Source organism: Parasteatoda tepidariorum, chromosome 4 (assembly GCF_982258835.1).
Source record: "Parasteatoda tepidariorum strain Cologne lab strain chromosome 4, Ptep-v5.0, whole genome shotgun sequence".
Taxonomy (NCBI): Eukaryota; Metazoa; Arthropoda; class Arachnida; order Araneae; family Theridiidae; genus Parasteatoda; species Parasteatoda tepidariorum.
The window spans coordinates 56,636,102-56,660,261 of record NC_141758.1 but is presented as its reverse complement, the minus strand read 5'-3'; the positions used below and the strand labels follow the sequence as shown (position 1 = coordinate 56,660,261).

The 24,160-nt window shown below is 28.1% G+C and overlaps 1 protein-coding gene across 4 annotated transcripts in view; it reads right to left on the bottom strand.

Moving 5' to 3' along the window:
- Positions 1–2,081: 2,081 nt before the first annotated feature.
- LOC107440991 (kinesin-like protein KIF2A) overlaps positions 2,082–24,160 on the bottom strand; it is a 41,746-nt gene continuing 19,667 nt past the window's right edge. For all 4 annotated transcript variants that reach the window (XM_087161171.1, XM_087161169.1, XM_087161170.1 and 1 more), the window contains 14 exons: positions 23,554–23,716; positions 21,894–21,984; positions 18,746–18,812; positions 16,593–16,684; positions 15,075–15,217; positions 12,139–12,210; positions 11,904–12,039; positions 10,052–10,162; positions 9,829–9,896; positions 9,647–9,746; positions 8,922–9,023; positions 7,639–7,711; positions 6,183–6,245; positions 2,082–4,030 (listed from right to left, as the gene is read on the bottom strand). In XM_087161171.1, coding sequence (XP_087017297.1) covers positions 3,960–4,030; positions 6,183–6,245; positions 7,639–7,711; positions 8,922–9,023; positions 9,647–9,746; positions 9,829–9,896; positions 10,052–10,162; positions 11,904–12,039; positions 12,139–12,210; positions 15,075–15,217; positions 16,593–16,684; positions 18,746–18,812; positions 21,894–21,984; positions 23,554–23,716 — 1,352 coding nt within the window. In that variant the 3' untranslated portion in view covers positions 2,082–3,959. The remainder of the gene's footprint in view (positions 4,031–6,182; positions 6,246–7,638; positions 7,712–8,921; positions 9,024–9,646; positions 9,747–9,828; positions 9,897–10,051; positions 10,163–11,903; positions 12,040–12,138; positions 12,211–15,074; positions 15,218–16,592; positions 16,685–18,745; positions 18,813–21,893; positions 21,985–23,553; positions 23,717–24,160) is intronic.

Genomic DNA, 24,160 nt, shown 5'->3' with positions numbered 1-24,160 from the left:
TTTTTTCATTAATGTCTATATTTTTTATTCCATTTATAAATGAAACATAATCATACGCACGCCTTTGTGAAAAGTCTTCATTGAGGTTTTCAATCAATAAGCTTTTATTGATTGAAAACCCCCCTTCGACTGTTGCGTTACTATGAGAGAGGATAAGAACAATTTTTATAACCTCCCACAAATTTTCAATTTTTTTTCCTCCGCGCAAATATTTCGAAAAAAATTTATCTAATCTCTGTTGCTGTGGATTAAACTCGAAGAAACTCTTTTGCTCTTCCTTTTTTTTTTGGCAGCATCACAAAACAGTAAAAATTCCCTTTTTGCTTTTTCTGCTGTTGTTTCAGCTACCCAGTTATTAACATGGAGAATTTCCAGACAGGTATCCATCCTTTGTTGAGCAATGGATGGATGTTGAATGATCAATTCTGGCACTAAACTTGAAATGCCACGTGTCATACTATACAACAATGGACTTTTTTCGAGTATTTTTTTGACCGTCGTCAAAAGGAATTTTCGACATTCTAACTTGAAATATCCCTTTTCTTTCTCACTAATTTTTATCATGTTCAGATATTTACTTGCTGCAAAACCTATATTCACATTATTAACACTTAATAGATTGTCAATACTTGCTAGTTTTTTTGCAGTTGTAGCATTGTCTATGACCAACTTTTTTACACAACGCAGCAAAAGATTTGGTGCTAGTTCCAATATACTGGAATATAAGTATGGACTGAGAGGTTTGGAGGTCTGAAAATTTAAAAGAAAAGGTTGAAATTCTTCAGAAATTAGCTTAAAGAATGCTAATTTTGGTAGCATTATCGGATCCTTAACACAGTCTCAGACATTTTTTTATTGAGATTCCAGCTGAGAATTTTTTTCCTCTTCTATGTACCTTTTAATGCTGTCAAAATGTAATATGGCCCGCTCCACAAAAGGAAGATTTTCCAGCCACCTGATTTGGCAGAACTTATTTGGAAAAATGTTGCTACCAGATATGTTAGTATACTCTGCTCGTAAACCAGTTATTCACACAAAGAGCAATAAACCTAGCAACTCTATCAAAAATTCCTTATCATTGGATAAACAGGAGGAAAATTGCTAACAGGACAGGTTCTACCAGGGAAAGAGGATTGTTATTATGAGGAAATTACATATTTTGAATTACAGAATTTTTCCTTGAAATTTTATTTTTGCTTGTCAAGTCTTTGAATGAACTAAAGTTATTTTTTAATTTTCCTAACTTTATGAATATGAAAGAAAAATCCTGACTTTATGAATATGTAAGAAAAATCCTGACATTTTCCTGACTTTTTAGCTTAATTTTAGAATATCCTGACTTTTGCAGGTTCTCCTGACCGTGTAGGAATCCTGAATAAGCACTTTTTAAGCACTAAATACATTAAAATGAAAAATAATTTTCAAAGACTTTACATGATCATGATAAAATAACCAGTTTCTGACAAAGAACTCTTTTCTTAATTATATTAGCCTTTATAAAAAAATGAGGAGGTTTTACGGTTCGATATCAGACAGTGGAAAATAGAGCCTGAAATTGAGAATATCTTGTAAAATGCGACAGAGTTGCACATGAGAGTGCAAAAATCTCACCAAATCCAGCTCAGTTGACCCACATGCGTACTCCCAAATATTTCATCAAACATGTAAAATGATTGGAGCTTAAAAACTCTACGGACCGACAGGACACTGAAAAAGATTGTGAAAACGTTGAATAGAACAAAACGAAAAACGTAGTTTTGCATAATATATGGCGAAAATCGACAAGGTAAAGAAAAAATTCTCATTTTCGAAAAGAGAAAATTAAGCACTTTTTAAAAACACCCAATGAAAAAAACACCTTTAAGGGCTTTTAAAAAACAAAAATCGAAAGAATAATAAGCACCTTTAAGCAGTTTTTAAAAATGCTACATACCAAGTTTCAGGCAATTATATTAAAGCAAATTTCTCTGCTCACCTATCTAAAAGTAAAGACAAAAACTAGTTACGTAATAACCATAACCAATTTTGAATTTTAAACAAAAAATAATGAAGTCACAATACACCAATAATAGAAAGCAGGATAAAAAATACCATCTTTTATTTAATGTTTCATTAACTCTTGTTTTACAATTAAGTATTTTCAAAAGCCAAAAGTAAAAGGTATTAGGCATGTATTGGCACTTTTAAATACAATAACAAAATTCAAATACACATCTATTTAGGGAAAGATAAAACTTTATTTCAGTAAAATGCATTTTTAATTGACGGGAAACAAATTTCATTTAACAATCAATCGTACAGATCATATTCTTTCCCCTTATTTCTGAATAAACATTTTAGAATATAGCAATTAATACAAACAATGTTAACACACACCTTAAAACTCTTATGCAGTTATAACATTATTAACTGGACATAATGTTTAGTAACATTTAACATTTTAAAAGGTTAAACAAATACCTCAACCGGAAGGATTTGTATTAGATTAAGAAATAAATAAAAAAGGAACTAGGTCAAAATTTCTCTTCCGATAATGCAACTTTTATCCAACATTTTTAACTGATTCACAGAACCAAATATTTCAGATAAAGTACTTTAACACTTGTAATATTTTAATACATATAGGACCTTATAATTTTTAAATTTGATGTAGACTTTTTTTAATTTATTTAAAATTTTGCTTTAAAAAGCATAAAAACAATTTTTCCTAAGCAATGGCAACATTTTAATTTTTCAAAAAAAAAATTTTTTTTTTCTCAAATATTAACTAAAAAAGTACCAAAAAAAACACTTGAATGAGTGATTTTTTTAACACATTTGTAAAAGTTTGACAAAAATAATATTGTATCCAAAGACAGTTCATAGTATAAAAGTATAGACCTTACACCTACACAAAGTTTGCATATGTATGGAAATTTAAATTTGTATTTTTTAAAGTAGATATTAGGGATTTAAAGACAAAGCATACTATTTTCACAATCCTTTTCATGGATTTGAAATCTTATGAAACAATTACTATAAGTTTACAATTTGTTAAAAATTCAATATTTTCTAAAGTCTAAAAGTGGTGTTTAGAAGTCCATTTTGGGGTCTCATCCTTATGTAATTTTTAAAAAGCCCTAAAGGATTTGGAATTTCTTACGAAACACATCTGTAAAAAACTTATTACTATGTATTTTAAATCTTTTATGAAACACTATTTTAGTAGATAGTAAAAATTTTCATTGTCTACTTTTTCAAAAAGCACTGCAATACAAGGCAATTTTTTTATTCTAAGAATATTTTAGTTGGAATACAAAAAAGAACATCTTATAACAGCTTCATTTAAAATTGAAGTGTCAAAATACTTGTAAGCTTCACACAGACTTTCATTCAAGACATTATCCCATTAAAGTTATTCAAAATTAAACGGAACACTTAACTTTGTGGAAGAGCACATAAAACATATAAAAGCTAAACACAAGCAATTCGAACACACAAACACAAAATACAGAACTAAGCATTTTAAAAGAATATTAAAACATCATGCAACCTAGACAAAAAGTGATTTAATTAAATACAATTTATTGCTAGTGTAAATAGGAATATAAAAAGTAATAAACACTACGATGGATTAGAAATATTTACAGATTTTGCATACATCTTTTATAAAACTAAAAGCTTACTCTTTAAAAAAAAGGATAAAAAAAAAGGCCTTTAAAGTAAAAGTATAAACCTTATCATTAAGTTATATACCAACTTTCTCCAGTGGACAGGATGTTAGATGACATACTTTCATTGAAATCTGAGAAAGGAAGAGATTTCTTGTAAGTCAAAGCATGTTACATATTTACAAGAGGCACAGAACTGACTAGGCTGAGGTAGGTTTTTACCTACATAAACCTATAAGTGCAAAGAATTTTTAAATCCCAAGCAATTTTTGTACAAATGAAAACATGTGTTTCTAATTGACAACAATATCACTTTTTCTTCATTGTCTTGCTGATTTTTTCTTCTTCGGCCAGTTGTTGACGGAAAATAGAAACTTTCTCTACAGGAAAAATATAAAAATTTAGAAATTATTTTAACATATTAAAATTAAACATACATAATAGAGAGCAGTTGACGAAATTTTACAAACCATATAAAGAACCTGATGCCATTAAATTTATCAAAATTCAAAGGATTAAATGGGTAGGCCACATAAGAAGGGAAGATAGCAGGACAACCAAAAAAGTTTTCAGGGTTAGGCCAACAGGTACAAGAAAAAGAGAACGGCTAAACTTAAGATTTTTAGACTGCCTTGAAAAGGACCTACAAGTTTTAAGGAATATAAACTGGAAAACCTTGGCTAAGGGAAGAATGTCTTGGCATAGGCTTGTTGAGAAGGCCAAAGTCATCCTGGGCTGTCGTGCCAATGAGAAAAAGAGAATAGAGATCAGTAATCACCAAACCACGGGACATTTTTGGTAGATTGCATTAATGCTCCGGTAGCAAATATAAAAAATTTCTTTCTCTTCCAATAGGTAGTTTTGTTGGTTTCTAGCTCAGATAAAGGATTAAAAAACGGTAATACCTAAGACATTTCTTAAGTTTTGTGATCACTGATATATCACTGACTGCTTGGCGATCACTGATATAGAGGACAAGTCACGATGAACAATTGAGTTTGTTTTAATGCTTAAGACAATTTATGCAAGAGTCAAAATTTTTTCTTTTGACTCCAGTTAGTTTCAAGTTTAGTACAAATGATTGAAAGCAGAAAATATATCTTTGATCTTATGGATATTATTTAGACACATATTTATAATTACAATAATTTAGTTACACAATTAAGAAAAAATATACATTTCTGTACAAATATAAAGTTATAAATTATTCAGATATAGATTTTAAAATAAATTATCTTATGATTAATACATTCCAAAACCAAATAAATAAGTTGCAAAATTATTTTAAGAAAATGCAAAAAAAAATTTTCATATGTAATAGTTACATAGTTCATAAATACTTATTAACAAATTCTCTTGTAATACGATGCTTACATAATTACAAGTGTTATATTAATAGCTCTTTTGCTAGAATGATTTTTAATAGTTACAAATATTTAGCAAAATCTAATTTACTAAAATTTCTTCAAATGTTTTGTTACAAAATAAAATGTAGAATAAAATGTAATTTACAATACAATGCCTTTAATCTTACATATAAAAAATAAAAAAAAATACATAAACTGAAATTTTAAGAATCTAAGAAAATTTTATTGGTATATAAATCAATAACACTCTGCAAGGAAAGCGTCAAGTCAGAATGGAACATTGCAATTATCAGCAAAATTAAGTTTCAGATTTTAAAGCTTTATGACACAAAATGTAATCTTAAATTATGAATGCTACTAGAACCAATGACTAGATTTTAAAGTCAGCCCCTTTGTACAGCAAAATTCAGAAAAGTTAACCATTACAACACGAGTTGAAACCATTATTTTTTTTTATATAAATTACTATTACTATTATTTGAAATCAAACATTAGGGGAATACATACTCTACAAATGGTTTTCATAAATCAGGATTTTATTGTAATATAAATTTCCAATACTATACTTTTCAACTTATTGCACAAAAATAAATTTATATACATTAACAAATATTTCAGTCACCAAAAAATAAAAATTAGGTGTGGATTAAACTTTTATTACGGGTGGGGAGAGATATTTACGGATACTATTTAAAAAAATTAAAAGAGATGAGGGAAAGCAAAGGAATTTAAATGTATGATATCACACACGAATTATTGAAATGATGAAACAATATCTTTCCTGTTAAGTCTTAAAATAAATAAAAGGTAGTTTTTAATTTCTTAGAACACAATACAAGCTTATTTATGCAGTTCAGCTTTGAAATTCTTAATATATTTTAGTCCTTTGCAGTTACATGGCAGCCTCCAAACATCAATTGCAAATGAGTATCAACAAAATACAAAAGGGTTAAAGTTCACATAATTAGCTTCCTTTCTAAACCAGGTGCTCAGAAAAAAATGATTTTAATGGTCTGCCTTGTAATTCTAATGTGTAATAGATCAAATTTACTAAAAAGAATTCACAATATCTAATGTTCATTTAATGAACACTATTTAAAAATAGATTTTAACATTTATACATTTTTAATAGTATTAAACCACTAAATTTTAAAAGGAGCATTACCATTTAACTTTGAAAGCACATCCATTTTTTCAGCAATGAGAGATTCCAGTTGTTGAGCATAAGCTAAATAAAATATTTTAAAAAAAAATTAGCATTAAGTTACTTAATTACACATTAACATTGAAACACAGAAAGAAATATTTTATTATAATAAAAAAAGGGAAATAATTTTACTGAGATAAATTTACCAAAATTTTAATGTAAGAAAACTTTAATCTCATTCTTTGCAAAAATATTAGTTAATAGGTGTTTTAAAACATTTTTAAACACTCTGAAATGGTGGAAATAAACATAATGCTGAAATCAACACTAAACCAGATTTTTATTTCAATGAATTAATTGTTAATATAACAGTTAAAACAGTTTCTTTGAAATATAGGCAGAAAATTATAATACTATCTCCTTTTTTATCCCCCTTTCAGTACATAAGTTATTAAAAGCTAGTTAAAAAGTTCATATGATATATATGTTACTTAAAAAAGGTAACTTAGTCAACTCTTCAAAAGGGTGTGGGAAGTATATTTATCACTGACTTCATTAGTTTTTAAAGGTCAGAGGAAGGTATTTTCATGGTTTGTGTGGCTATCAGCATATAACTTCAAAAAATACAACAAGAGAAAATAGCAATGAAGAGATTTGTTTACATAAATATGAATAATAGTAAAGGTTGGTGTGTGCTCAAGAAGAGAAACCAACAATAGGAAAGCTGTTTTCCCCTAATTTGTTGTGCATTTGATCATTTATCATAAAGCAGTAATTATGCATAAATTTGTAAATAAAATTGCATGTTATAAGCACAGAAGTTTATGTCCAATTTTTTATATTAAGCAATATTTTGAAAACCTTCCCAAAATAATAATAATTTCAAGTTTTAAGCTAAATGAATATTTTTATCTCGAAAATATTTCAACACATTATAAAAACAATGGCACAATGAAAGGTTATGTAGGAAATTTTTTTTTATAATTCTCTTTTGTTTAATGCTCTCTTGTCACATGAAATAAAGTTCTTTAGCTAACAATGTGTTGTTTTTATAACTGTTGAGTTTGTAACAGCTATTCCTGTATGTTAAGTCAAATTTTGCTCTACCCAGTCAGTATCTTCATGCTGATTATGAAACTGATAAAAAAAAAAATTCAATATGGAGAAAAACTCGTTTTTTAAAAATATTTGAAATCTTATTTTTTTAAAACATTTTATTTTAGGGTTGCATTGTTTAGACTCCTTAACCTATACAAAAAACAAGAATGGTTCTCAATACCAAATAGTACACAATTAAATCCAACTTATGGGTACTGAAATAGTGGTATTTATTTTCCTAGCCGAGAAAAAGAGCTATAGTAAACAGCCAAATATAACTTGATATTTTTAGACAAAATATGCAAATAAACAATAAAATAAATTTTATTTCATAATGAACTAGGTAATTTAAACTTAAACAAAATACAATACTCACAGTCAACATCATAATCAACATCATTAGACATAGCAAGTAATAAGTTGTCACGATTGAACCACTTTTCAGAAGCCTAGAATAAAAGATTAAATTTGTTTACAGGAAATTGCATAAAATATTTAAGTTTAATTATCTTTGAAAATAAATAACAGGGGTGGAAATAATTCTATTGAAGGGATTTTATTTTGTCTCCCAATATGGTTCAAAACCAAAATGCCTTTATTTTTAAAAATTCTATACCTGCCAACATTGGAGAAATAAAATAACTGAGATTTTACTAGTGACTTTTTTTAGGCTACGAGTAAACTTTTTGATACAACATGCAGAATCATGTAAGTCAAAAAGAGAAATTCAAAATTGAAAATAATACAGGCATTTACATTTAGCGAAGTAAAAAATATGTATATAAATCTTAATCTAAAGATTTTTTTTAAACCATTATTTATAATTACTTAAACTATTAACACTTAACATTCTGCAGTTCTGGCAATAGTACTATCTGTTGAGGAATAAGAGAAATATTTTTGCCATCAACTAATATTTTATCGCCAAAAATTTTTTTAAAAAATTTCTTCAACAAATAAAGAGATATTTGAGAATATACAGGTAAGCAGGAGAGAATGGTAAAATTCAGGAGTCTTCATTAAAAAAGGGGAGACTTGGCAGGTATGAAATTCGTAAAATATGCAGTAGGCATAGTTTTCTTTCCTTTTATGCAGTCTTGAACTGAATTTCATATGCAATTGCTAATTTATTATTGTTTACGCACACATATTTTAATTTTTTGCTGTACATTAGATAGTATAACAATATTTGTCGTCTAGACAGGATACTTATTCTGGTAATGAAAGTGATTTTCATATTTATATGTTTTTTTTGTTTCATTAAATAAAGTTATAGTTTTTGATAAATTGCAAAACAAGTGTCTTCCTAATTATGCTGTAGTATGCAGCCTTGTTAAAATATGCACAGCACATTAAAGAAAACTAATATTTGTACAAATGACCAATGATTGAAGCACAAATTTACTTATATATTGCTATTGCTGCAGAAGTTAATAAAAATTTTCTAAAATAGTAAAACATTCATATTTAAGGGTCATATAAATCCTTAGGCTCTTTTAAAGAAAAAGGAAAATAAATATTACACAACAAAGCTAAACAGATGAATTTTCTAAGATAACATCGGATTGTAAGTAATTTTATAACATTCAAAAACTATAATGCTTAAGTTAAAAACTAAACATTTTTTACAGCTACAACTATTAAAATGGATCCACATACTTCTATCACAGCTTTATGAGAATCTAGGACCTCTTCCTCCATTTCTTGAACGTGAGAAATAGCTTCATGAAATGAATAAAGATCTGCAGAAAGTTCGCCTTCCTATGAAATAAGATTGGAATTAAAAATAACATTTCATGTAACTTTAGATAAAGTGAATAAGGTATAGGCAAAAAAAAAAAAGTCATCCTAAATAACTCTTGACTTAATAATCAGAGTACTCTAAGAGGATCACTGGGTCTCAAAATGTTAGCAGAAATAATTAAATATAAACGAAACTTACATATTTGGTATATATTGATTTTTTCTTTTTTTTACTTTTAACTATATTTCTAAAATAAAAAAGCATATATAATTTTGGGAAATGTCCTCTTATGTACTTAATTTTTTTTTTTTTTTGTCACTGAAGAAATAACTGTAAATAGACTGAAGTAAGGATATTTATAATGCTGCTATAAATTGGCAAGAGAGGTAAGTTCACACTGAGATATATCATATGAAGATTGAAACAGATTTTTTGAATTTTTATTCTAATGTTTGCAATGTTCAATAAATACTGCAATGTTATTAGTAACTATTGATAAAAGCATTTTTTTAAAATCTGACACAGGATTGTTTCAAAGTAAAACAAGATTCATGAAAAACAAAAATCCTCCTAAAAATGAAATTACAATTCAAAATTTAACAATTAAAATATTTTTAAAATATTTTTTAACAATGCTTACATTAGCAGAACAGAGAAGGGCAAGATCATCATTTTGATTGTTTTGCTCATCACCATTAGAATTTTTTAATTCCGGATTTTCAGCACCTAATTCCTTAACTCTAAAAAAACAAAACATCCATTTTCAAAATGAAATCAACAATATTTTAATAAATCACATTATTATAAAGCTTGTAGTCTCACCGGTCAGCATAGCGAAGAGTGTTTAAGGAATGTTCACAAGAGTTCATGCCAGGGGAAATCATCGCAATCTATAAAATAAAAAGAAAATTGAAGCTCTTTAATTAAAAATATGTTGAATTTTTTCCTAAAAAATTTTGTTCATTTCACCGATTATGTAAAAATTTTAGTAAATTCTATAGATAAATCAAGATTTGAACTCTGGTAAAATACAATTGAAACTTACCATACACGTTCGAGAGTTTTCTCCAATAAAAGAATCTTTGAGAACCTGAGTTAATTTGCTAGCACGGAATGGTAGGTGGGCACCTTTCCTACCTAGGGCTCTTATGCACTCCTAATAAAAATAAAATCATGAATAAAAATTGGAGAAAAAAAAAGTAAGATAATACTAATACATAGCTGCCAACATTGGGTTTTCAAAAAAAGGAAGATATTAAAAGCTGTAAAAATTCAACGTAGCAATCTTGAATTTTACAAAAATAATCAGCTTGTAATATTTTCTCTAGCATCTCATCACTAAGAGATCACCTAAACTGTGTTCTTGTTTTTTTAACCTGGCTGAACACACGTTCATATTCTGCATTTGAATGTGAGAGAGATAACACAGATAACATAAATTTAGCATGCTGATAATAATAAGTTTTAACATGCCGATAATAAGTTTTTTCAGACATCAGAAATTCAAAAATAGTAGCAAGCTAAAAAGATTCAAAGAAGCAAAAAAATGCATGCGATTTTTTCACGATAGTAAACATTTGCTCTTGCTAAATGCCGTCAACTGAATTTGTTTTTAAAAAAATTAATCTGCGTTTGGTAGACGAGTGAAACATTTTCTCCCGGATCGATATTTAGGGAGCTTTCTCACCGTCAATCAGATCACCGACTGTGTTTCAACTTTTGCGTCGAAACTTTTATTTTCTCCCTTGTTTGAGCATGTGCCGAGAAGATGCAAGAACTTGATTCCTGCTCTAAAAAATGCGTTCGGGTACAAATTCGGATCATGACTCTGTGGTAAAAAATATGAAAAAAAAATGGGAAAAATTTTCTTTCTTAAAATTGAGGAAAATCGGAAGATTAAAATAAAAAAGAAGGCAGAAGTTTTGATAAAAAACCGGAAATCTTCCGGCTAATCCGGGAGAGTTGGCAGCTATGCTAATATATCATTGAGTAGGACAAATGATATTAAAGTTTTACTTGATCTCTCACCACTCAAATATTAAAAATATTTCACGCTTTTACATTATGCACAGGCTTTCGTCCTATTTCGCAAACAATTAATATTTCAATTAAGTTAAATCATATTTCAAGTAATTAAAAATGAATTTAATCATTAAAAATGAAATAATTTATTTTTAATGAATTAGAAATTAATTTTGAAAAAGAAAATGTAAATCAAGGCATTTAAATGTATGCTTCGTCTGTTAGGAACTTAAAATAAGGCCGTTAAATCCGTTAGTTAGGCCTATTTCAACATTTTACTTTAATTTTTAATCATTAAAAATATACTTTAAAAAAATTTAGCACTTTATCAAAAATGTCACAAAAATAGGCATTAAAATAAGAATTTGGTATTGGTATAAAAAATGGAACTTTAATAAGCCTTACTTTTGCTATGTTTGAATACAACAGGAATTCAATGTATACAATTCACAGGATTTTTAATATGACACTGATTTTATATCACTATAATCCAAACAATAATTAAAATTTCTAATTTAGGCAAAAAAATTTCTGAGACTTGAATGAAACAGCAGAAAACTAAAGTATTTCAAATTAATTTTCATTTTATTTTTTTAAGTTAAATAAATAATTCATACTTTTTATTTATGTTAAGAATATAGTTTCCAATAAACAATTTAAATGTGAAGTCAATCAGAAAAGATTTGTTTGAGTAATGAGTTCACCTAACTTAAAAACTTAGCATTAAAAAAATAAATTTTTGAAGTTTTCTCACTGCACAAATATGTGAAATTCAAGTATTTAGATATTATTCCTGGCCATAAAACTTTGAATATATCATTCTTAGGAAAAACCACATCTTAAAATAATTATAGTATATTAAATGAAAAACCTACTTTTAATGCAAGTAAACTTTTATTGATTTCAGCACCTTCCATTCGTGTCTGCCTATTTGCGCTGGATGTGTCAGCACCACGTTCATTGCCAGCTAAATCAATTAGTGAGAACTTCCCATGCAATCGTCCATTAGGCCTTATATGAATAAAAAAAATTATTAAAGTAATTTAAATTTATAAGTAAGCAAGCGTAAAGAGTTACTTTAATATAAAAATAATTAATAAATAATTTTACTTCTTTAATATTATTTGAAAGACTGCATGAGACCTAGAGGAATGTTGATTCGCTGAAGTTTGTCCAGAAGTCCTACAATTGAGGAAAATAAACTTACACAATAATTCAGAGTTATTGTGAAGAACATCAATTCAATGCATTAAAAGTCAATCAGGGTGCATAAAAAAATTTTTCAACAAAAAATGAGCACCTTTAAAGCTCATTTTAAGCATTTAAATGTTTTCTTTCTAATAGAGATAGAGACTGTGCTTCACCAACGATGAAATTAACAAGAGAAATAAAATATTCCTTTGCTAATAGGGGGGAAAATCGGCAATGTTTAATTGGTCCCCGTGATCAACAAAAATTCCAGGAAATTTTTTGGTTCGATTTTACAAGCCTTAAATCATCAGAAATTGAGATTCTATTGCAAAATGCAGCTAACGAACTTGTGTGAAGCCACAATTATTTCATCGAACACAATTATTTCATTGGCACTCCCACTCCAGGGATGAGAGTAGTCAGAAAGTAAAAAAGAGGAAATCCAAAAACAACAAAAAAGAAAAAAAAAGGAATATATATATATATATATATATATATATATATATATATATATATATATAAACAAAAATTTGACAAAAAAGTGCGATTTTTAAACTTGTAAACCATGTGAATATAAATTCCGATATGAGACTTTTAAATCACGTAAATATGAAACTCTACATCGAATTTAAAAAATGCGAAAATACAAATCATGATTTTTAAATTTTTTGATCACGATGCATAATTTTTAAATCGCGCGATATTACAACCACAAAAACGAATCATGATATTGGATTTTAAGCTCACGTGAATACGAATTGCTACATAGGGCTTTAAAAGCTCGTAAATACAAATCGCGGTATTGATTTTTTAAATCTCGTAAGTAAGAATCGCACTGCACAATATTTAAATCGCCTGAATAAGAATCGCAACGTTCAACTTTTAAATCAGGTAAATACGAAAATCGAGATTTGATAATAAAATCGAGATTTTAAAAATGCATAAATACAAAACACGATATTGGATTTTTAAATGTCGTAAATAAGAATCATAATATACGATATTTAAATAGCGTAAATAAGAATCGCCATGTGCAACTTTTAAATCAGGTTTATACGAAAATCGATGATTGATATTAAAATCGCGTGAATAAAAATCGAGATCTGAATTACGAAAATACGAGCTATCCAGCCGACAGATAAAAAATACGGAAAATCTTATTTTCTGTGCGTGAAATCGGAGAAAATAGCTAAAATAAGTAAAAATGCGGAAGGGTTAGCAGCTAGGGCGTAGATTGAATTTTCTGTTTATCTTTGAAAATCGTAAATAAATATAATTATTTTACTTCAATGACTGAATTTAAAAAAAAACGGGATATTTATTTAAAAAAAACGAAACTTTTAGAGAATCGGAGTTTTTGATAAAAAGGCTGAAATTCGAGAGACAAAAAAAATCTCATCCCCGTATAAAGGTCAACCAGTTTTATCCCAAGGAAATGATTTTTAGAGAAACTTCAGAGGGAGGAAAAGGGACTTCTACAATTTCCCTTCGCGGAAAATTAAATTCCTCATAAAACATTTTAACTTGGGCAAAAAAATTTTCAGCGGAAATTAGCGGGAAAAATGGAAAAATCTGAAAAAAAGCGGAAATCCGCTGAAGAATCTCATCCCTGCCATACGCTACGGACCGACGGTATGCCAAAATGGATTGTAATTGAATGAAGTGTGAAAATGTTGAATAGAAAAATGTGAAACCACGCTTTTTGCATAACTCGTAGCGGAAATCAACACGGGAAAAGAAAAAATCTCATTTTGGAAAAGGGGAAATTAAGCACTTTTTAAAAACACCCAATGAAAAAAGCACCTTTAAGGACTTTAAAAAAAAGAAAATAAGCACCTTTAAGTTCTTAAAAATGCTATGCACTCTATCCATTCAAATTTAATCCACTAGAAAATATAGATTAGTATTTTACTAAGTTTCCCCCCCCCCCCTCACATTAGAATAACTTCAGCTGCTCTGAGAATTTCAGCTTCAAACTTAAATTTATAACTCATTTTAGAAATAAATATTAAAACAAACATATTTTCAATTGACATTTTTTAGAGATTCTCAACCATGAAAATAAAATAAGTGAGATATTCAGTTGGAAAATTTAATCTGAAAATTCATAAAATGCCATAAAAACCCATAATAGATTTAAACTACTGCAAATAGCAAGTCAAGTAGTGTTTTTTTTTTTTTTTTTTTTTTTTTTTTTTACTGAAGAATTTTTTTTTTTTTTTAAATATACTTTAAGCAAGACATAAAATCCAGTCCTTAGTGGAAACTAGCTCAAATAGAATTGTTCTCAATTGTTAGATATATAATAAAAATGTATATTTTAAGACAATTTAAATTAAGAAAGCTTATTTAACAACTAAAAGTATTGTGCTGATGTTTGACATATTACAGTTTGATTGCCACATATGTAATTAAAATTTAACACTGCAGATTTACCAAATCCCTTTATTTTTATCTGTCAATAAATAATTAAATATCAATAATAGAAACTTGCCATTTATGCTTAAAATTTTTTTTATAAACGTTTAACATTAAATTTCCAGACTATTTTAATTGTATATTCTATAAAAGCAATAATATTCATTCTGGTACAGTTTATAACCTTTTGTTTAAGCCTGGTACAGCAGGTGGACCAGAATTGCAAACTATATTATACTAAATGCAGTAAACAAAAGGGTAAACAAGAATATCCACACAATATGAAATAAACTACAGATTTTCTAAAATCTTGTTAGAATTTAACATTTTTGAATTAACAGTTTTAAGGTTCCTTTAAAAAAAATTTTTAAAAAAAACTGTAATTATTTTTGCATATATATAAAGAGAGAAAATATTTCGAAGCAAGACATACGTACCTTACACTATTTCCATGAGTTATTAGCTCTAGTACATTTTCAACAGAATGGACTTCTCTTTCTCTTAAACCTACAATTTGAACTTGCTGCTTACCATCCTCTAGAACTCTCAACTTTGATTTATTATTTAAGAGATCAAATACCTATTAAATAGAAAATATACTGAAAAACTGCTTAAAAGAAAGAAAAAAAAAACGAAGAAACTAATTCTTTTAAATAACACAAAGTTTGAACTAGGAGGCATAACCAGACTATAAAATAGTAATAACTGGAATTTATTAAAAATCTGTACAAAAAATTATCTTCAAAAATGTTTATACTAATTGTTGCTGCAAGTAATTATGTTTACAAGATTAATTAGACAAGTGAACCACTTTCTGAATAATGATAATTATTTAAATTAAAAATATAGTGCACACATGAATCATTAAAAAAAAATATTATGTATATTGCCCATCAACTCAGATATTATGAACATAAACTTTAAACAAAAACCTTGAGAATAGTAAACCATATATACTAATAAAATTGATTATCACTTGAAAAATTGTTTCAAAATCTTTAGAAAATTATGGTTACTATAGTTAAATGTTGGATTTTGGCTGTTACTTACTCTGGGTTTGATATTATAAAAATTAAAAATAGGAGGTAATTTTTAAAAAAATTTACTACAGTAGAAGTCCATTAGTCCGGCATCCAACAGTCCGGAATGCCCGATAGTCCGGCATCGCTCCGGAAAATTGTAAAAATTTTGGTTTTCTCCAAAAGTGTGTCTTTAAAGCAAATAAAAACGCTCGAGAGCTATTCGGAAGTTTTCGGGGTAGTTCGGGATCATCCGGAAGAGCTCGGTACTAAAGCCATCTTTCTTTTGGGCAATTGCAAAGCCCACTCACCAGTAGATGAGACAGTTTCTGGAAATATTGTTGCTACTCTGCTCCCACCTAACGTAACATCTTTGATTAAACCCATGGGTTATTCAAAATTTTAAATTCTTTAATAGAAGATCTTTTATTCAAGGCCTGTTAAATGCCGACTGTGACGTGACTGATTTTCAAAAAAAGTTTACAGTAAAAGATGCCGTCTATGCTATTGCACTGTCTTGGAACCATGTAAAAAATACAACACTCCAAAAATGCCAAAAGAAAACAAAGGACATTCGTGACTTTTTTAAATCTAAGTGAAATAGGTTTCACAGTACGCGTACATACATTATATTAAATGTAAAATAAACTTCGTTGTATGTATTTGCTAGTTTAATTATTAACCGAATTGTTCGTATAATTACCGCCCGATAGACAGGAATTTTCGGTAGTCCGGCACCGAGCCGGACCCGAACGTGCCGGATTATCGGACTTCCACTGTACATAATTTAGTATTGTAATTTAAACCTATTTACATAAATTTCATCTCAAAAGACAAAAAGCATTCTAATAGACTGTATTCTTTTGAAGTATTTCTTAAAAGAAAAAAAAGAATATAACTTTCAGACAGGTTTGCCCTTCAAAACTGTTCACTTACTTTTCCACTGTATATTTCAAAGAAACTACAATTTACTGAAAGACCTTCATGCATGTACTGTGGACTCTTCAACAGACTAAACACTTCACGAGCTATAATAAATAAAAAATATATATTAAAATGTGTTAAAATATGATATATTGAAACTTTGTAATTAATTTTACATACAAGAGGAACTAAGCCATAATTTGTAAGACTATAACTTTGTATGTTATGCTAAATGTAGAGTTCAAAGATGCAAAAGCTGTAAATGGTTAAACTGCTTGAACACAAATGTCATTGTCTACTAAATGTATCATAATTAAATGAAACAATATTTCAGGCTTTGTAGAGGGCCAAAACTAGTATCGGCAAAAATTTAAAAGTCTACTTTAGAAAGGGCAAAACAACACACTAAAAAAAAGGAATAATTTGAAAAACTTAAGTATAACAAAGTAATGGAGCACTGAATTATTCTTAGAAATTTTTTATAGTACTGTTTGATTAAGAAAAACCTGGAATCAATTACTTAATATTTCCTTGTAGAAATATTAAATAAAAATTTGTAATTGAATTTTGCAATCAAATGATTTTGAATTAGGATTTCATTAATTTTGAAATAAAACACAGTGGTTAGATTGCTGAACATTTTTGTACTACAGTAATTGAGAGAATGTTCGACAGAGAATGTTCCCCCAATTAACCATTCAAAAATTTTATATGATTATTGCAGATTAGAATCCATCATTTTTAAAATAAGATGTAAGAAACTATTCAATAAATGAAAAATAAAAAACTACCTTATGAGATTTGTAATTGCATTTGCTGAAAAAAATATATGTTAAGACTTCTAAATTCATCACCATAAAAGATGTTATTTGATAATTTTAATTTTCTTTCTTCATAAAATGAAGAAATTTTCAAAAAATTATGAAGAAATAAATCTTATGGGTCTTATAATCTGAGGTACCTGAACCTGGTTACTAAATTTGAAAAATTGAATTTTGAGCTTTTTACTAGCATCATTAATTAAATTAAAATGATGCTAGATCTAAAATGCAATTTTTCCATTTGACAAACTGATTATTTTAAAATTAATATTTGTAGAAAAGAGTATGTTCTGAACACACATAAAAATCTGGAATATAATATCAAATAAGGAAAAAATATTTTTTATCGTGAAAATTAGCAATATCATGTGTACCCAGGTGTTTTGAACAAATTCTGACTCATGTGGAAAAGGAAGATTTAACTGATCATATCTGAATTTTCTTGAATAAAAAAGGCAATCAACGATTTCCAGAGAGAAGCTTATTATATCAAACTTGCAAATAATTTATCACAAAATTAAAGGAGTCATTTATACATCAAAAAGGTCAAAGATTTTTTCAGCTTAGATTTTCATCATTAAAAAATTTCTAGGAAGTTCATAATGCTTAGTTAAAAAAAAAAGAAAAAATATAAGTGGAAAATGTATAAACAAAGATAATTTAAGAACATAGTAAAATAACTTTTAATATATGCAAAATGTTTAATACCGTCGAATTCACTTATAACGAGCTCTGATTTAATGAATAACTTGAAAATATTTAGTTGATACAATGTTAAGTCAATTAAAGACTAGCTCATTTTTAACAAGCAAACTCTTGTTTTAGTGAGCAATATTTTAGTGATTTACAAAATTTGCTATATACTTCCACCTCTTCAGATTAGCTAATTGAAAAAATTTATTTAACATTCCGAAATCTCCTTAATGTTAGTATCATAAATCCAGCAGACAAATGAACTTTTAAAGAAAGAAAAAAAGAGTGCAAATTATGTTTTTCGTGCCTTGAGTCATATCCAAGAACAATAACGCATCAAAGAGACGATAAGAGAGTTTAAAGCAAATTAACTATCCTCTTTTGTATTACACAGAAATATAAAAAAAAGCAAATAAAGTAGACATTTTATTAATAATTTATTTAAGTATATAAGTTTAATATTTTATATATTATATAAGTATAATAATAAGTATATATAAACTTTTTTTTTACAAAACTATTTCATACAAGCACTCAGTCATAATGAGCAAATACTGCTGTTCCTTCTTGTTCGTTATAAGAGAGAATACACTGTATACAAATGAATACATAATAAGCATAAGCACAAATTAACACTAAGAAAATACATACTGGATAAAGCATATATTCCTTTGCTGCAATCTTGTGAAGATTTTGTAATGAAATCTCCAGCCATTGTCTGAAAAGAAAGAAATATTCATATTAATTTCATATTTTCAACAAACAAAATTCTAAACATAATATTAGAAAAATTCAACTTTAAAAAATTCGGCTTTATTTTTAAAAAAAAAAAAATCATTTTGTAAATTTAATTAACAACTAAATTGAAATTTTTTTTTATACTTCTAATGCAGAATTGTATGAATATATCCATTAACCACAAATTTGCTTTTCTAGTTTAACTTTTTGACTCCTGTCCATGTTTACAATAAACAATGAAGAAGACTGAAATTTACTATTTTTACAAGAAATATTGCTGATAGAAACAAGAAATATAAAAATGTTTACAAGAAATATTGTTGATGCTCGGTGGCTGAGCGATAGCGCTTCGCACTGTCGTGCCACAGGTCTCTGGTTCGATCCTCGGGCCAGGCAAGGCTGACTCAGCTTTTCATCCCTTCAGTGGGATGATAAATGAGTACCAAGCATGCTTGGGAACTGAACACTGGGGGCTCCGCGTTCGGCTGACCACCTAACCGGAACATCTGCTCCTCCACCCCAGAGCCCAAGGTCAAGAAAACTGAGATGGGCACAGTAGGCCTTGGCCCTCTATGGGCTGTCGCACCACTGAGTATAGTTTAGTTTATTGTTGATAGAACATGCATCACTGAATAACTCCATATTTTGGGAGTCTGGAATAATAATCCACCGAGAAAGAAAATGTTTATTCAGAGAAAGTATACTTTTATGTCTTATTTTGCAACTTAAAATATCATCTGCATTTATTAATTAGTATACTGAGGTCACCACCATGAACCAGGAAGACTGAGCCTGAGAATATGAAAATGTGATCCTTAGATCAAAAGTTAGAGTGTACCATTTATTTATTTTCCCACTATATACAAACATAACTTATAAATCATGATTACAATATATTCCCTGATAAATAAACTAATCATAATTTGCAAAAAAAGATAAATGTTTCAATCAGTTATTAACTTTTTTAACCATCAATTGAAATGTTTAATGATGTTATTACGAGGGTGTTACGAAAAGTAAAGATACACCGTACGCCAGAGGAAAAGAAAAGTTTTGGCGAGCAAGTTGGCAACACAAGTTTTAACATTGAAGCGTTAGCTTTCTTCTCGCGGTCGTTCGGCATTTTAACGTTGATTCTGGTTGGAGTAGGTCGTGTTTAAAATGGCTGCGTCGATTCAGAATCCCGCCAAATGCGCAAGTGCGTCATACGTTTTCTTCATGCAAAAGGTCAGAAACCAGCAGATATTCACAAAGAAATTGTTTCTGTTTATGGGAACGTTATGAATAGACAGAATGTAACGAAGTGGTGTCGTCATTTCTCTGAAGGTAGGACCGATATTCATGACGAACAAAGAACAGGTCGGCCATCTGTGATGCCCTTCTTCAGAGAACGGAGGAAGCAATTCGTGCGAATAGACGTCTCAAATTGAGAGAATTGCGTCAGATCATACCGGAAGTGTCAATGACAACTCTTTATGAAGTTGTGACTGTCAAGTTAGGGTACAGGAAATAGTGTGCGCGCTGGGTTCCAAAAATGTTAACAGAAGAACACACAAAAAAAAAAGGGGATGGGCTTTGCACTCTACTTCCTCACACGCTATGCAGAAGCAGGTGATGAGTTCCTTGATCACATTGTGACAGGTGACGAGACGTGGGTTTATCACCATACACCTGAATCCAAGCAACAATCAATGCAATGGCGCCATTCGAATTCATCCAAAGCCAAGAAATTCAAAACTTCGATTTCAGCGAAAAAAATCATGGCTTCTGTTTTTTGGGACAGACAAGGCATTCTTCTGTTGGAATTTATGCCTCCCGGAACGACAATTAATACTGCTGCATATTGCCAGACTTTGAAACGTCTTCGAAGGGCAATTCAAAACAAACGCAGGGGAATGCTGACAAATGGAGTCCGCTTGCTTCATGACAACGCTTGGCCTCACACAGCGCTCGTAACCAAAGCACTACTCAAACAATTCAAATGGCAAGTATTGGACCATCCGCCATACAGCCCGGACCTTGCACCCAGTGACTTCCATTTATTCCTTTACCTGAAGTCACATCTTGGTGGAAAATCATTCCACGACGATGATGAGATCAAAGATGAAGTTGAAATGTGGTTCCGACAACAGGCGGCAACCTTCTATGACTGTGGGATACAAAAGCTTGTGCACCGACTTAACAAATGTTTGGATAACGGGGGTGATTATGTCGAAAAATAATAAATAATCGAGTTAATAAGACGTAACTGACGCTTTCAAATTAAATGTTTTTTTTAAGGAATGCGATCCATTGTATCTTTACTTTTCGAAACGCCCTCGTATTAACATTTAATACATTTTTAGAATAAATTTCTTAATATATGAACAAAATGTTAATTTTAGAATATATAACAGTTTTTACACATCTAAAATCTAGTTCATGTAGTTCCGCATCAATCAAAACATTTTCAAATTCAAGTCATTCAAACTGAAAAATAAATTAATATAGAGTGCCTTGAAACTAGTGTTTTGTAATTGTATGCCTGAGGAAAAAAGGAGTAAAAGAAAATTAAATTTACACATAATGGAACAAGATAAGTTTTTTTTTAATAATATTGTTTTTTTCTTTTCAATTATTAAAGAAACAAAAAAATTGGAAAAATTGCAATTTTACATATATTTAGTTATAATTACTTAATATTTATAACAAATAATGAATTTCTACATCAAAACTTTGGCTTTTGAAGAGTAATTGTCAAAAAAAAGAGGGTTTACTGTCAAAATGATTAAAGAACATAATTGATCACATGTAATTTCGATATACTTTTATTTATTACTTTATATTTACTGTATCTCATAATTACTTTCTGCCCAAAATTGTGGGAGTTTGACAATTGTCAAAAAGGGGGTTTTGACATCTCAGTTAAAAACATAGTTTAAACGGGGAAAAACATTCATTTGCTAAAAAAAATAATAATAAATAAATAAAAAATGGAAGCATACATTTCTATAAAAAAAAAATTTCAAGATAAATATAAAAACTCTCAAAAAAGAACTGAAAAAACTGAGGCTTGTCTTACATGAGTTTTTCCACTACCAGTTTGACCATAAGCAAAGCAAGTAGCCATTCCACCTTCAAAAAGAGTTTGGACCAATGGTCTTGCAGTAAACCTGTTAAATACATTATTTTGTTGAATACTTATAGCTTGATTTAAAAAAATAGAACCATTAACAGACATAAAACTGAATAGAAAAATAAATCAATAAAGTGAAATAATACGTTAATGGCAAACCAATAATTTTGTTTGAAAATTAGATAATTTTTAAATGTGGTTAACTATGAAAGTGTGATTACACTTAAAAGTATTTTGAAAATTCACTAACAGATTTTTTATTTCAAAGTGCATAGATAAACACTTTCAACTGTTCAAACAATTTTCTTTAGAGTAATTAAATCAATTTACTAAATATTCAAAATGACAATTTTTTTGTGAGCTCATACAAATATTTTTATTTGATAAAAGAATAATCAAGTGGAGAAAGAATTCCTTCTTTAAAGTTATTTAACTTCACAGAAATTTAAGAAAAAAATTTTATGTTGAAAACTAGAATAAAAAGTTTGAACTGGTATGAATAGACCAAAAACGTTTATTCAAATTTGAACAGTAAAAGAAATATTTCTTCTTTAGATCTAAACTAAGCTATATACATAATTTTTTTTTTAAAAAAACTACCAATTTAAAAATAACAGGCTCACATATACTGCAAAATTTTGAAATAGAAATTGCTAATTGAATTAAAAATTGCATTAGCAATATGTAATATTTGATTCATTTTATATTCGCTTTTAACTAAAAATGAAAAGGTATAAACTTAGTTAAACGTATACATTTCATTTTGTTTTTCTATATGTGATAATAGTATATGTGTTATCTTTAATTTATCTTTTGTAGATAAAACTTAGAAAAAATAAGAATTAAAAAATCTTTTATGAGGGGAAGATGTCTATTATTAATGTATAAAATTTCATTAAAGAAATATTGCACATAGTGGTAAAAATTTGTAGCATAAAAATTTTTAAAAAATTCTGAGATTACTCAAGATAAAAAAATTGCATTTTCTAATATCATAAGACATTCGAGACAAGTATATTTTTATCAGTGTATTTTCCTTTGGCATCAAAATAAATTGATATTTTTTATTCTAAAATTTTAATATTAATGATTAAGACTCAATAATCAAAGCAAAATAAATAAAATATTTGTATCTTTTTCCTGGTGACACAAATTGTGGCAAATTATTTGAGTTCTATGCACTTTTTCTCCAACAGATAAATGTATTTTCATTTGTGAAAATGAATTGATATTTTCAAAATATAAAATAATGCAAACTTCAATAACAATAATAAGCACTGTTGCAAGATGAAATAAATAAAAAATTTAAAATTTTATTATAAATTATCAAAATATAAAACATACTTAAATACTGGATATATCTCTTTCAATTTAAGTAAGGTGCATAAAAAAGAAGTGAAGAAATATTAAATCTTTTGTAAAGTAATTTGCGGAGAGAGAGAACATTTTATACACAATATTATTTATATTTGTTTTAAAATAAATTTCAGTCTAACTTGCAAATAGATAAAATGGAGAAAAAAAGTAATTGATTATTAACTTTGGAATACAGATCAATAAAAATAATGTATAATAATCAAAATCTATGTAAAAAGTCTATTCTTACCTATATACAATTTCATTATCTGCATTCTCATCAAATGCATAATCGAACCTGAATAACTGGTTTTCTAAGTATTTGGTTAAATCTACTTTAGTTCTAGGCTCATGGACAACTATATGTTCTTTGTTAGGAACAGTAATAACATCTACTTCTCTTTTCATTGATTCTGAAACAATAAAACTATTATTACTCAAAAGAAAAAGTTTAATAAAATCATATAAATTAATTTTATTCAAAAACAATTACAAGGGTTTATAAACAATTATAAAAATAATTTAATTGTACTTTTTTTATTTTGTATTTTCTGATATCTTTTTAATGAAGTTGAAAATTCAAACTTCACATTGGTTTAAATCTAAATAATATTTTGAAGACTCATAAAGAAAAAAAAAAATACATGCGACTGCCGAAAGGTTTTACAGAGCAATCCATCAATTATTTTTTCTCTTTTTACTGAATTTTGTACATCTTTTAATACAGAAAGACAATAGATGTGGTGTCAAATCATTACTTACAAAAATAAATAAATAAATCTAGTAGATTTAAAAAAAAAATCGTATTCTATGAATGTCTGCAACCACTAGGAAACAGCAAAATACAAGTAAAACAA